The following is a 14457-nucleotide window of genomic DNA, read 5'->3' as shown; positions in this document are numbered from 1 at the left end:
TGGTAAAATAAAGGTGTTCTCAACTAGCCTACCTGGTTAAATAAAGGTGTTCTCAACTAGCCTACCTGGTTAAATAAAGGTGTTCTCAACTAGCCTACCTGGTTAAATAAAGGTGTTCTCAACTAGCCTACCTGGTTAAATAAAGGTGTTCTCAACTAGCCTACCTGGTTAAATAAAGGTGTTCTCAACTAGCCTACCTGGTTAAATAAAGGTGTTCTCAACTAGCCTACCTGGTTAAATAAAGGTGTTCTCAACTAGCCTACCTGGTAAAATAAAGGTGTTCTCAACTAGCCTACCTGGTTAAATAAAGGTGTTCTCAACTAGCCTACCTGGTTCAATAAAGGTGTTCTCAACTATCCTACCTGGTTAAATAAAGGTGTTCTCAACTAGCCTATCTGGTTAAATAAAGGTGTTCTCAACTAGCCTACCTGGTTAAATAAAGGTGTTCTCAACTAGCCTACCTGGTTAAATAAAGGTGTTCTCAACTAGCCTACCTGTTTAAATAAAGGTGTTCTCAACAAGCCTACCTGGTTAAATAAAGGTGTTCTCAACTAGCCTACCTGGTTAAATAAAGGTGTTCTCAACTAGCCTACCTGGTTAAATAAAGGTGTTCTCAACTAGCCTACCTGGTAAAATAAAGGTGTTCTCAACTAGCCTACCTGGTTAAATAAAGGTGTTCTCAACTAGCCTACCTGGTTAAATAAAGGTGTTCTCAACTAGCCTACCTGGTTAAATAAAGGTGTTCTCAACTAGCCTACCTGGTTAAATAAAGGTGTTCTCAACTAGCCTACCTGGTTAAATAAAGGTGTTCTCAACTAGCCTACCTGGTTAAATAAAGGTGTTCTCAACTAGCCTACCTGGTTAAATAAAGGTGTTCTCAACTAGCCTACCTGGTTAAATAAAGGTGTTCTCAACTAGCCTACCTGGTTAAATAAAGGTGTTCTCAACTAGCCTACCTGGTTAAATAAAGGTGTTCTCAACTAGCCTACCTGGTTAAATAAAGGTGTTCTCAACTAGCCTACCTGGTTCAATAAAGGTGTTCTCAACTATCCTACCTGGTTAAATAAAGGTGTTCTCAACTAGCCTATCTGGTTAAATAAAGGTGTTCTCAACTAGCCTACCTGGTTAAATAAAGGTGTTCTCAACTAGCCTACCTGGTTAAATAAAGGTTTTCTCAACTAGCCTACCTGTTTAAATAAAGGTGTTCTCAACTAGCCTACCTGGTTAAATAAAGGTGTTCTCAACTAGCCTACCTGGTTAAATAAAGGTGTTCTCAACTAGCCTACCTGGTTAAATAAAGGTGTTCTCAACTAGCCTACCTGGTTAAATAAAGGTGTTCTCAACTAGCCTACCTGGTAAAATAAAGGTGTTCTCAACTAGCCTACCTGGTTAAATAAAGGTGTTCTCAACTAGCCTACCTGGTTAAATAAAGGTGTTCTCAACTAGCCTACCTGGTTAAATAAAGGTGTTCTCAACTAGCCTACCTGGTTAAATAAAGGTGTTCTCAACTAGCCTACCTGGTTAAATAAAGGTGTTCTCAACTAGCCTACCTGGTTAAATAAAGGTGTTCTCAACTAGCCTACCTGGTTAAATAAAGGTGTTCTCAACTAGCCTACCTGGTTAAATAAAGGTGTTCTCAACTAGCCTACCTGGTTAAATAAAGGTGTTCTCAACTAGCCTACCTGGTTAAATAAAGGTGTTCTCAACTAGCCTACCTGGTTAAATAAAGGTGTTCTCAACTAGCCTACCTGGTTCAATAAAGGTGTTCTCAACTATCCTACCTGGTTAAATAAAGGTGTTCTCAACTAGCCTATCTGGTTAAATAAAGGTGTTCTCAACTAGCCTACCTGGTTAAATAAAGGTGTTCTCAACTAGCCTACCTGGTTAAATAAAGGTGTTCTCAACTAGCCTACCTGTTTAAATAAAGGTGTTCTCAACTAGCCTACCTGGTTAAATAAAGGTGTTCTCAACTAGCCTACCTGGTTAAATAAAGGTGTTCTCAACTAGCCTACCTGGTTAAATAAAGGTGTTCTCAACTAGCCTACCTGGTAAAATAAAGGTGTTCTCAACTAGCCTACCTGGTTAAATAAAGGTGTTCTCAACTAGCCTACCTGGTTAAATAAAGGTGTTCTCAACTAGCCTACCTGGTTAAATAAAGGTGTTCTCAACTAGCCTACCTGGTTAAATAAAGGTGTTCTCAACTAGCCTACCTGGTTAAATAAAGGTGTTCTCAACTAGCCTACCTGGTTAAATAAAGGTGTTCTCAACTAGCCTACCTGGTTAAATAAAGGTGTTCTCAACTAGCCTACCTGGTAAAATAAAGGTGTTCTCAACTAGCCTACCTGGTTAAATAAAGGTGTTCTCAACTAGCCTACCTGGTTCAATAAAGGTGTTCTCAACTATCCTACCTGGTTAAATAAAGGTGTTCTCAACTAGCCTATCTGGTTAAATAAAGGTGTTCTCAACTAGCCTACCTGGTTAAATAAAGGTGTTCTCAACTAGCCTACCTGGTTAAATAAAGGTGTTCTCAACTAGCCTACCTGTTTAAATAAAGGTGTTCTCAACTAGCCTACCTGGTTAAATAAAGGTGTTCTCAACTAGCCTACCTGGTTAAATAAAGGTGTTCTCAACTAGTCTACCTGGTTAAATAAAGGTGTTCTCAACTAGCCTACCTGGTTAGGTTAAATAAAGGTGTTCTCAACTAGCCTACCTGGTTAAATAAAGGTGTTCTCAACTAGCCTACCTGGTTAAATAAAGGTGTTCTCAACTAGCCTACCTGGTTAAATAAAGGTGTTCTCAACTAGCCTACCTGGTTAAATAAAGGTGTTCTCAACTAGCCTACCTGGTTAAATAAAGGTGTTCTCAACTAGCCTACCTGGTTAAATAAAGGTGTTCTCAACTAGCCTACCTGGTTAAATAAAGGTGTTCTCAACTAGCCTACCTGGTTAAATAAAGGTGTTCTCAACTAGCCTACCTGGTTAAATAAAGGTGTTCTCAACTAGTCTACCTGGTTAAATAAAGGTGTTCTCAACTAGCCTACCTGGTTAGGTTAAATAAAGGTGTTCTCAACTAGCCTACCTGGTTAAATAAAGGTGTTCTCAACTAGCCTACCTGGTTAAATAAAGGTGTTCTCAACTATCCTACCTGGTTAAATAAAGGTGTTCTCAACTAGCCTACCTGGTTAAATAAAGGTGTTCTCAACTAGCCTACCTGGTTAAATAAAGGTGTTCTCAACTAGCCTACCTGGTTAAATAAAGGTGTTCTCAACTAGCCTACCTGGTTAAATAAAGGTGTTCTCAACTAGCCTACCTGGTTAAATAAAGGTGTTCTCAACTAGCCTACCTGGTTAAATAAAGGTGTTCTCAACTAGCCTACCTGGTTAAATAAAGGTGTTCTCAACTAGCCTACCTGGTTAAATAAAGGTGTTCTCAACTAGCCTACCTGGTTCAATAAAGGTGTTCTCAACTATCCTACCTGGTTAAATAAAGGTGTTCTCAACTAGCCTATCTGGTTAAATAAAGGTGTTCTCAACTAGCCTACCTGGTTAAATAAAGGTGTTCTCAACTAGCCTACCTGGTTAAATAAAGGTGTTCTCAACTAGCCTACCTGTTTAAATAAAGGTGTTCTCAACTAGCCTACCTGGTTAAATAAAGGTGTTATCAACTAGCCTACCTGGTTAAATAAAGGTGTTCTCAACTAGTCTACCTGGTTAAATAAAGGTGTTCTCAACTAGCCTACCTGGTTAGGTTAAATAAAGGTGTTCTCAACTAGCCTACCTGGTTAAATAAAGGTGTTCTCAACTAGCCTACCTGGTTAAATAAAGGTGTTCTCAACTAGCCTACCTGGTTAAATAAAGGTGTTCTCAACTAGCCTACCTGGTTAAATAAAGGTGTTCTCAACTAGCCTACCTGGTTCAATAAAGGTGTTCTCAACTATCCTACCTGGTTAAATAAAGGTGTTCTCAACTAGCCTATCTGGTTAAATAAAGGTGTTCTCAACTAGCCTACCTGGTTAAATAAAGGTGTTCTCAACTAGCCTACCTGGTTAAATAAAGGTGTTCTCAACTAGCCTACCTGGTTAAATAAAGGTGTTCTCTACTAGCCTACCTGGTTAAATAAAGGTGTTCTCAACTAGCCTACCTGGTTAAATAAAGGTGTTCTCAACCAGCCTACCTGGTTAAATAAAGGTGTTCTCAACTAGCCTACCTGGTTAAATAAATTTGTTCTCAACTAGCCTACCTGGTTAAATAAAGGTGTTCTCAACTAGCCTACCTGGTTAAATAAAGGTGTTCTCAACTAGTCTACCTGGTTAAATAAAGGTGTTCTCAACTAGCCTACCTGGTTAAATAAAGGTGTTCTCAACTAGCCTACCTGGTTAAATAAAGGTGTTCTCAACTAGCCTACCTGGTTAAATAAAGGTGTTCTCAACTAGCCTATCTGGTTAAATAAAGGTGTTCTCAACTAGCCTACCTGGTTAAATAAATTTGTTCTCAACTAGCCTACCTGGTTAAATAAAGGTGTTCTCAACTAGCCTACCTGGTTAAATAAAGGTGTTCTCAACTAGTCTACCTGGTTAAATAAAGGTGTTCTCAACTAGCCTACCTGGTTAAATAAAGGTGTTCTCAACTAGCCTACCTGGTTAAATAAAGGTGTTCTCAACTAGCCTACCTGGTTAAATAAAGGTGTTCTCAACTAGCCTACCTGGTTAAATAAAGGTGTTCTCAACTAGCCTACCTGGTTAAATAAAGGTGTTCTCAACTTGCCTACCTGGTTAAATAAAGGTGTTCTCAACTGGCCTAACCTGGTTAAATAAAGGTGTTCTCAACTACCTGGTTAAATAAAGGTGTTCTCAACTACCTGGTTAAATAAAGGTGAATTAAAATAAATAAAAATCTCTGCAGGGGCCGAGTCTCAATCCAAGGCATCTGCAGCTGAAGGTGGATGAGTTACAGCGGTGTTTGTCAGACCATGAGACGGTCTTCTCACAAAAAATAATGTCTGATGGCGTACGAAAACACTTTATAGAAAGATTAAATAGAGATTTAGCAAGGCTGAGGTTAGCCAGGCTGATAGGCTACAGTTAGCTCTGGTTAGCCAGGCTGATAGGCTACAGTTAGCTCTGGTTAGCCAGGCTGATAGGCTACAGTTAGCTCTGGTTAGCCAGGCTGATAGGCTACAGTTAGCTCTGGTTAGCCAGGCTGATAGGCTACAGTTAGCTCTGCTTAGCCAGGCTGATAGGCTACAGTTAGCTCTGGTTAGCCAGGCTTATAGGCTACAGTTAGCTCTGGTTAGCCAGGCTGATAGGCTACAGTTAGCTCTGGTTAGCCAGGCTTATAGGCTACAGTTAGCTCTGGTTAGCCAGGCTGGAGGTGGGAAGGAGGAGGTGGGAAGGTGAGTTAAGGAGGAGGAGAGGAGGTTAGGAGAGGAGGTGAGGTGAGGAGAGGATATAATGAGAGGGGGAAAGGAGAGTAGGTGAGGTGAAGAGTTGAGGAGAGGTGAGGAGGTGAGGAGAGAAATTGAGGACAGGAGGTAAGGAGAGGCATTGAGGAGTGGAGAGGAAGAGAGGAGTTGAGGAGGTGAGGAGAGGAGGTGAGGAAAGGAGGTGAGGAGAGGAGAGGAAGATCGGAGAGGAGAGGAGGATCGGAGGTGAGAAGAGGAGGTGTGGAAAGGTGAGGAGAGGAGGTGAGGAGAGGAGGTGAGGAGAGGAATTGAGGATAGGAGTTGAGGAGAGGAATTGAGGAGTGGAGAGGAAGAAAGGAGTTGAGGAGAGGAGGTGAGGAGAGGAGGTGTGGAGAGGAGGTGAGGAGAGGAGATGAGGAGAGGAGGTGAGGAGAGGAATTGAGGAGTGGAGAGGAAGAGAGGAGTTGAGGAGAGGAGGTGAGGAGAGGAGGTGTGGAGAGGAGGTGTGGAAAGGAGGTGAGGAGAGGAGGTGAGGAGAGGAGCTGAGGTGAGGAGAGGAGGTGAGGAGAGGAGTTGAGGATCAGAGGTGAGGAGAGGAGAGGAGGCAAGGAGGTGAGGAGTGGAATTGTGGAGAGGAGGTGAGGAAAGGAGTTGATGAGAGGTGTTGAGGAGAGGAGTTGAGGAACGGAGATGGGGAGAGGCGGTGAGGAGAGGAAGTGAACGAAGAAGCGATGAGAGGAGGTGTGGAGAGGAGATGTGGAATAGAGTTGAGGAGAGGAGGTGAGGAGAGGAGGTGAGGAATTGAGGAAACGTGAGAGGAGACAAATATGAGGAGATTACAGTACACCATAGGATTATCTTTGTTCCTCACCTTGCATTTGATAGCTGTATGGAGCCTGGCCCGTCTGAGGTGTGGTGAATCCTGAGCTGTAGCTGAGGAAGCCTGTCTGTCCTGGTGATTGGGACTGGCTCAGGCCCCCCTCTGTCTTTATGCCTGCCCATAATGAACCCGGATCAGTTAGTGACACTACGTCGGTTCGATGCACACACAATTCACTGCTGTCAGACTCAATTGAGTATTTTATTAAATGCTAATAAATATAGTAAATATAGTACTATTTTTCTTATATTAGTATTTTTTTTTAAATCTTTGATAACTTGATGATTTTAATAGTAGTTAATGTGTTTTAACAATTTTGCTAGTAAGTATTATAACTGCTTCACAGATACAGTCATTTATCCACACTTTGGAATCAATGCTCGTTTGGTGGTTTAAAAATGAACAGATTGAATTTATACAACACTTATACAAGAAATATGACGTACATGTTTTATTTATAAACCTTTATTTAAACTAGGCAAGTCAGTTATGATCAAATTATTATTTAAAATGCCGGTCTACCACGGCCAAACCCAAACCCGGAGCTAATTGTGCGCCGCCCCATGGGACTCCTAATCACGGCAGGTAATGACACAGCCTGGAATCAAACCAGGGTCTGTAGTGACACCTCTAGCACTGAGATGCAGTGCCTTAGACCGCTGTGATACAGCCTGGAATCAAACCAGGGTCTGTAGTGACGCCTCTAGCACTGAGATGCAGTGCCTTAGACCGCTGTGATACAGCCTGGAATCAAACCAGGGTCTGTAGTGACGCCTCTAGCACTGAGATGCAGTGCCCGTAGACCACTGTGATACAGCCTGGAATCAAACCAGGGTCTGTAGTGACGCCTCTAGCACTGAGATGCAGTGCCTTAGACCGCTGCGCCACTCGAGAGCTCACATAGTAAAGCTGTACTTTTCAATGTCTGAAAGATGGGCGATATCTACAAATTGCACACAAGTAATAAAAACAGAACGCACTTGTTTGTTATTAGTAAACGGCCCTTCGCTGATGTGGATCAGGCCCAACATATTTCCTACGCTACGGCACGTTTGTTAGCTACTCGCTACCACTCAAACAAACACTGTGTGTGTCTCTCAAGTGGCACACTATTCCCTATATAGTGCACTACTTTAGACCAGGACCCTATGGCACCCTATTCCCTACATAGTGCACTACTTTAGACCAGGACCCTATGGCACCCTATTCCCTATATAGTGCACTACTTTTTGACGAGGGTCTATTACTGCCCTACCAAGCAACAAAAAAAGGCAGTAACTGCTCATTTAGTCGAAAAATGAGTTAATGTAATTTTTGCTACATTCAATACATGCTTAATCACGTGGACAAGTATCCTGCATCTATTGTTTTGTGTTCAGGAGTAAATGGGGGTCATGTTAGCAGTAACTGCTTAAAGCTACTGTGAAACCAAGGTAAAGTAGTGCACTATATAATAGGGAATAGGGTGCAATTCCTGGTCATATTGGATATTCTGTGGGGGTCAAAGCCCTCATAAGACTCTGGACTAATAAACAACATTGTGATGTGCTTTGCTGTTTTGTTCCTGCGGTGCCTGAAGAAACCAGTTTTTTAGGTTTTGAAATTTATATCGGTAATCTTTTTTTCCCGATCTGACTGAATAGCTTGATAAGCACATTTTTTATTTTACAGCGTGGAAGAAATATGCTGCAGGCAACAAAACAACGTCTCAGCAGAGTTCTAGGACACGTTCTTGAGCTATCGTGGGAACAAACAATTTGTCCTGAGCTAAGCGTTTAATTGCAATACACCCCCCCCCCCCCCCCACTCCCAAGTGAAGGATTGTAAAGCAACTAGCAATTCCAGGAGGCGACAGTCCCACAGTTACGTTACTTCTACAAACTATATTGGACTTAATTCAGATTTAGCTAAATTGTAAATAATCATATGATCTAATGAGAGTAGTAATGTAACTGAATTAGAATTGGTTAACTTAATAAAGTAGTGCATCTATACTGTATCTTTAATTAATACATCTATCCTGTATCTTTAATTAATACATCTATCCTGTATCTTTAATTAATACATCTATACTGTACCTCTAATTAATACATCTATCCTGTACCTCTAATTAATACATCTATCCTGTACCTCTAATTAATACATCTATCCTGTACCTCTAATTAATACATCTATCCTGTACCTCTAATTAATACATCTATCCTGTACCTCTAATTAATACATCTATCCTGTACCTCTAATTAATACATCTATCCTGTACCTCTAATTAATACATCTAATTAATACATCTATACTGTACCTCTAATTAATACATCTATCCTGTATCTCTAATTAATACATCTATCCTGTACCTCTAATTAATACATCTATCCTGTACCTCTAATTAATACATCTAATTAATACATCTATACTGTACCTCTAATTAATACATCTATCCTGTACCTCTAATTAATACATCTATCCTGTATCTCTAATTAATACAAATGGGGGATGATATATATATATATATGTGTGTACCTCCATGTAGTTTAAATATAGTAAATATAATCCAGATTGGCATGAGGTTGGCCTGTGCTTACCATAATAATAGTATATACAGTATACAGAATATGATAATACAGATATCTACATGTATTTCAGTCAATAAGGTATCTCCATGTAATGTAGATATATCTCTATTGTGTTTTGATGAGTACCTCCATACAGCTCGTTGTTCAGAGGCATAGGATTGGCCTGTGCTTACCATAGGCAGGGATCCCGTAGGGTTGTCCAGGCTGGGGGTAGCTAGCATAGGCTGCGGCCTGCTGCATTCCTGTGGTGTACTGTGTCTGACCGTACGCAGACATATTTTGGGATGAAGGAGTAGGGAGAATATGTGGATACGGTCTGCTATTTCAGAAAAGAAACAAGGAGAAGAGAGAGAGAGAGAAAATTTGAAAAAGAAGAGAGAGAGAGAGAGAGAGAGAGAGAGAGAGAGAGAGAGATAATTAGAAAAAGAAGAGAGAGAGAGAGAGAGAGAGAGAGAGAGAGATAAAAAAAATAGAAAAAGAGGAGAGAGAGAGAGAGAGAAAGAGAGAGAGAGAGAGAGAGAGAGAGATAATTAGAAAAAGAAGAGAGAGAGAGAGAGAGAGAGAGAGAGAGAGATAAAAAAAATAGAAAAAGAGGAGAGAGAGAGAGAGAGAGAGAAAGAGATGAACATATTTTACTCACAAAATCACAACACAAAGTTTGTTCACTGACGAATTCTTTGTGATTCTGCTATATAATTTAAAAAAAGTGGTCCGAAGCCCGCAAAGAGAGAAGTAGCCATCGCCTGAGCTGGTACACACTACAAAACAATGAGAAATCACAAAAATATATACATTTTTTGCAAGATAATAATTACAACAAGTTTGTAAGTGCACAAGCTGCAGACATCCAGGCAAACAAAGCAGGTAGAAACCTCCACATCTCGCAGCAGGATCTAATTAAAGGAACCCAATGAAGTTGGATTCTGTTTACTCTCTGAAGCAAAAGAAAAGAAACCTTACTTGGAAGGGTAAATCTGTGAGGAGAACTGCTGTGTTTGTCTTGGGCTGAAGCCACTGGTTCCAATAACTGAGTTGAAAAGAGAAGAGGAGGCAAGCACATATTTTAACATTAAAGATATAAGGTAAATATTATCTTTCGCCAACAGACCTTCCGGAAAGCGTAATTGCGTTGCGTTACTCTATTTATTTCCTCAACCTTAGTTAAGGTTCAAAACGCTGGAGCGCAACAATGAAGGAAAACAATCAGGTAAAATCGCCAAGGGTTTATTCTGCTGACCGGTGAATATAGAACCTGTATGGAACCCAGAAAGGGTTCTACCGGGAACCAAATAGGTTCTACCTGGAACCAATAAGGTTCTACATGGAACCACAAGGGTTCTACCTGTAACTATATGTATTACATACACTATGTAACTATGTAACTATGTAACTATATGTATTACATACACTATGTAACTGTGTAACTATGTAACTATATGTATTACATTTATTTTTTATTTTTTTTATTTTACCTTTATTTAACCAGGCAAGTCAGTTAAGAACAAATTCTTATTTTCAATGACGGCCTGGGAACAGTGGGTTAACTGCCTGTTCAGGGGCAGAACGACAGATTTGTACCTTGTCAGCTCGGGGGTTTGAACTCGCAACCTTCCGGTTACTAGTCCAACGCTCTAACCACTATGTAACTATGTAACTATGTAACTATATGTATTACATACACTATGTAAGTGTGTAACTATGTAACTATATGTATTACATACACTATGTAACTATGTAACTATGTAACTATATGTATTACAAACACTATGTAACTATGTAACTATGTAACTATATGTAGTACATACACTATGTAACTATGTAACTATGTAACTATATGTAGTACATACACTATGTAACTATGTAACTATATGTAGTACATACACTATGTAACTATGTAACTATATGTATTACATACACAATGTAACTATGTAACTATATGTATTACATACACTATGTAACTATGTAACTATGTAACTATATGTAGTACATACACAATGTAACTATGTAACTATATGTATTACATACACAATGTAACTATGTAACTATATGTATTACATACACTATGTAACTATGTAACTATGTAACTATATGTATTACATACACTATGTAATTATGTAACTATGTAACTATATGTAGTACATACACTATGTAACTATGTAACTATGTAACTATGTAACTATATGTATTACATACACTATGTAACTATGTAACTATGTAACTATATGTATAACATACACTATGTAACTATGTAACTATATGTAGTACATACACTATGTAACTATGTAACTATGTAACTATATGTATAACATACACTATGTAACTATGTAACTATATGTATTACATACACTATGTAACTATGTAACTATGTAACTATATGTATTACATACACTATGTAACTATGTAACTATGTAACTATATGTATTACATACACTATGTAACTATGTAACTATGTAACTATATGTATTACATACACTATGTAACTATGTAACTATATGTAGTACATACACTATGTAACTATGTAATTATGTAACTATGTAACTATATGTAGTACATACACTATGTAACTATGTAACTATATGTAGTACATACACTATGTAACTATGTAACTATATGTAGTACATACACTATGTAACTATGTAACTATGTAACTATGTAACTATGTAACTATATGTATTACGTACACTATGTAACTATGTAACTATGTAACTATGTGTATTACATACACTATGTAACTATGTAACTAACTATATGTATTACATACACTATGTAACTATGTAACTATGTAACTATATGTATTACATACACTATGTAACTATGTAACTACGTAACTATATGTATTACATACACTATGTAACTATGTAACTACGTAACTATATGTATTACATACACTATGTAACTATGTAATTATGTAACTATGTAACTATATGTAGTACATACACTATGTAACTATGTAACTATATGTAGTACATACACTATGTAACTATGTAACTATATGTATTACATACACTATGTAACTATGTAACTATGTAACTATATGTATTACATACACTATGTAACTATGTAACTATGTAACTATATGTATTACATACACTATGTAACTATGTATGCTGTAAGGCCTCAGGGAAACATCGTTGTGAATATTGAACTCATCAGCAGCACCTGCCAGTCGGAATTCTGAAAACAGATCTCACACACACACACACACACACACACACACCACACACACACACACGCACAAACACACGCACGCACGCACGCACAAACACGCACGCACGCACACACACGCACACACGCACGCACGCACGCACAAACACGCACGCACACACACACACACACACACACACACACACACACACACACACACCACACACACACACAGGAACATCAAACACACACACACACCTATAAACGCACACAATCACAAATCAACCCCCACCCCTCTCCCCCTGCACACACACATGTCCATCCCCCGTCCCCCATCCCCCGTCTCACCTGATCCTGAAAAGCTGTCAAGGGAGACGTCGGCTACTGGGGTGGTGATGTCACTGCTGCTCATAGGTTCTGTTTTAACTGAGGACAAAGACAACACACACGTCGTCAGCACACATACACACACACACACACCATCAGCACACACACACACCAAAACACACCACAACTACACAACAAAAAATGTATTTTCTGGTGGGTTTGGTTGTGTGGGATGAATTTTAACATACACCCAATAAATACTAAATTAATAATATAGAAATAATAAATAATATATAATAAATATATAATAAAGGATTTATAAACAATACTAGGGTAGAATACAGGAAATATTTGACTGATTAAAGTTATTTACAACTTTTACACTCTGTTCCTATAGACTAGAACCTAATCGTTTAAAAAATAATAATTGTATTTATAATAATACTGCAACGTTATTGATTTGTTATTGATTCCCCCTTGGATTAACCACGGAGATCCTTTAATATATCCTATGTGGGATTTACATCATATTCCTCATGGCAAAACTCTCTTTAAGAACCATTTGAGGAAAATAAAATGTTAGCCTAAATTGTTAATCAATTACGCCAAACAACGAGGATGTTTTTGTCATTTCAACCTGTTGAATTTAACCAGGAATAATAATAAAAATAAAAATAAACATCTTGAACACTGTTAAACAAATTTAAAATAAATTCATATGGCATTCACTAGGTATGCACTATTATTTTGTCTCCCATCCACGACTTGAGCATGCACTGTTAAAACAAGACCTCAGCAGTAACAGGCAAACTACGGCCTATCAATACATTTTAACCCACCCCTCAATCAAAGTAATCAATCAATTAATATTAAGATAATATCAAATTAACCAAATAAATCAGTAATTGCCACTAAATCACTGGATGGCTTACCACAGGTTATAATGTAGCGTCAGAGGAAAGAAAGGTTAACACAGTCAATGGTAGTAGGATACTGGCGTAAAATGGCCCCTGTATGGAAAGGGAGTCAGTCTGCATATGGACGTGCAAATACGATTGAAACAATGTACTGTAATATTAAGTGTTTTAAAGACTGCAGTGAACGGAGGGTGACCCCGTGCCCCGCTGAGCCTCTCAGAGTTACAGTATACCACTGAAAGCTCAACGGAGAAGATTTCACAGTTATCTGATAGCTCGGCAATCTTTGACATTTTGAAATCAATCTATTTCACTTCAGGCAGCAGGCAGGCGTTTGGGGATATAGGGGAGGGGGAGATGAGGGAGAGGAGAAGAGGGGGAGAAAGGGAATTTCACGTGATGTGGGCAAAGGGAGTCATGCTCGGTGGGTTGGTCGGTGAGATCTATCTCTTATGGTTTTGAAGAAGTCTTTCCCTGTCATGTTTGATATGTTTCCACTATGGTCGTTCTGCTGAGAAACACATGTTGACAGGAGAATGGGAGGGAGCCTTTTCTTTAGAACAACACACCAACATGTCTGCCTTGAAAACGGATAGAGATAATATAATAGGGATAAATTGTGGTGTAACTATAACACAGTGGAATAACTATAACACAGTGGAATAACTATAACACAGTGGAATAACTATAACACCGTGGAATAACTATAACACAGTGGTGTAACTATAACACAGTGGAATAACTATAACACAGAGGAATAACTATAACACAGTGGAATAACTATAACACAGTGGAATAACTATAACACAGTGGTGTAACTATAACACAGTGGAATAACTATAACACAGTGGAATAACTATAACACAGTGATGTAACTATGACACAGTGGAATAACTATAACACAGTGGAATAACTATAACACAGAGGAATAACTATAACACAGTGGAATAACTATAACACAGTGGAATAACTATAACACAGTGGAATAACTATAACACAGTGGAATAACTATAACACAGTGGAATAACTATAACACAGTGATGTAACTATAACACAGTGGAATAACTATAACACAGAGGAATAACTATAACACAGTGGAATAACTATAACACAGTGGAATAACTATAACACAGTGGAATAACTATAACACAGTGATGTAACTATGACACAGTGGAATAACTATAACACAGTGGTGTAGCTATAACACAGTGGAATAACTA

At 38.7% G+C, this 14457-nt stretch overlaps 1 protein-coding gene across 34 annotated transcripts in view; it reads right to left on the bottom strand.

The window, feature by feature from the left end:
* The window catches only part of LOC139366880 (eyes absent homolog 1-like), a 142164-nt gene that overhangs the window by 98940 nt on the left and 28767 nt on the right, over window positions 1–14457 (bottom strand). For 10 of the 34 annotated variants that reach the window (XM_071104583.1, XM_071104597.1, XM_071104589.1 and 7 more), the window contains 4 exons: window positions 12342–12419; window positions 9810–9876; window positions 9023–9168; window positions 6271–6393 (listed from right to left, as the gene is read on the bottom strand). In XM_071104583.1, coding sequence (XP_070960684.1) covers window positions 6271–6393; window positions 9023–9168; window positions 9810–9876; window positions 12342–12419 — 414 coding nt within the window. Of the gene's footprint in view, window positions 1–6270; window positions 6394–9022; window positions 9169–9809; window positions 9877–12341; window positions 12420–13252; window positions 13331–14457 lie in introns of all 34 variants that reach the window. The other 24 variants (XM_071104591.1, XM_071104601.1, XM_071104586.1 and 21 more) reach the window with 8 other exon arrangements.

This window comes from Oncorhynchus clarkii, chromosome 15 (genome assembly GCF_045791955.1).
Source record: "Oncorhynchus clarkii lewisi isolate Uvic-CL-2024 chromosome 15, UVic_Ocla_1.0, whole genome shotgun sequence".
NCBI classification, from domain to species: Eukaryota; Metazoa; Chordata; class Actinopteri; order Salmoniformes; family Salmonidae; genus Oncorhynchus; species Oncorhynchus clarkii.
The sequence above is the reverse complement of the archived record's forward strand: the minus strand, read 5'-3'. Positions and strand labels throughout refer to the sequence as shown.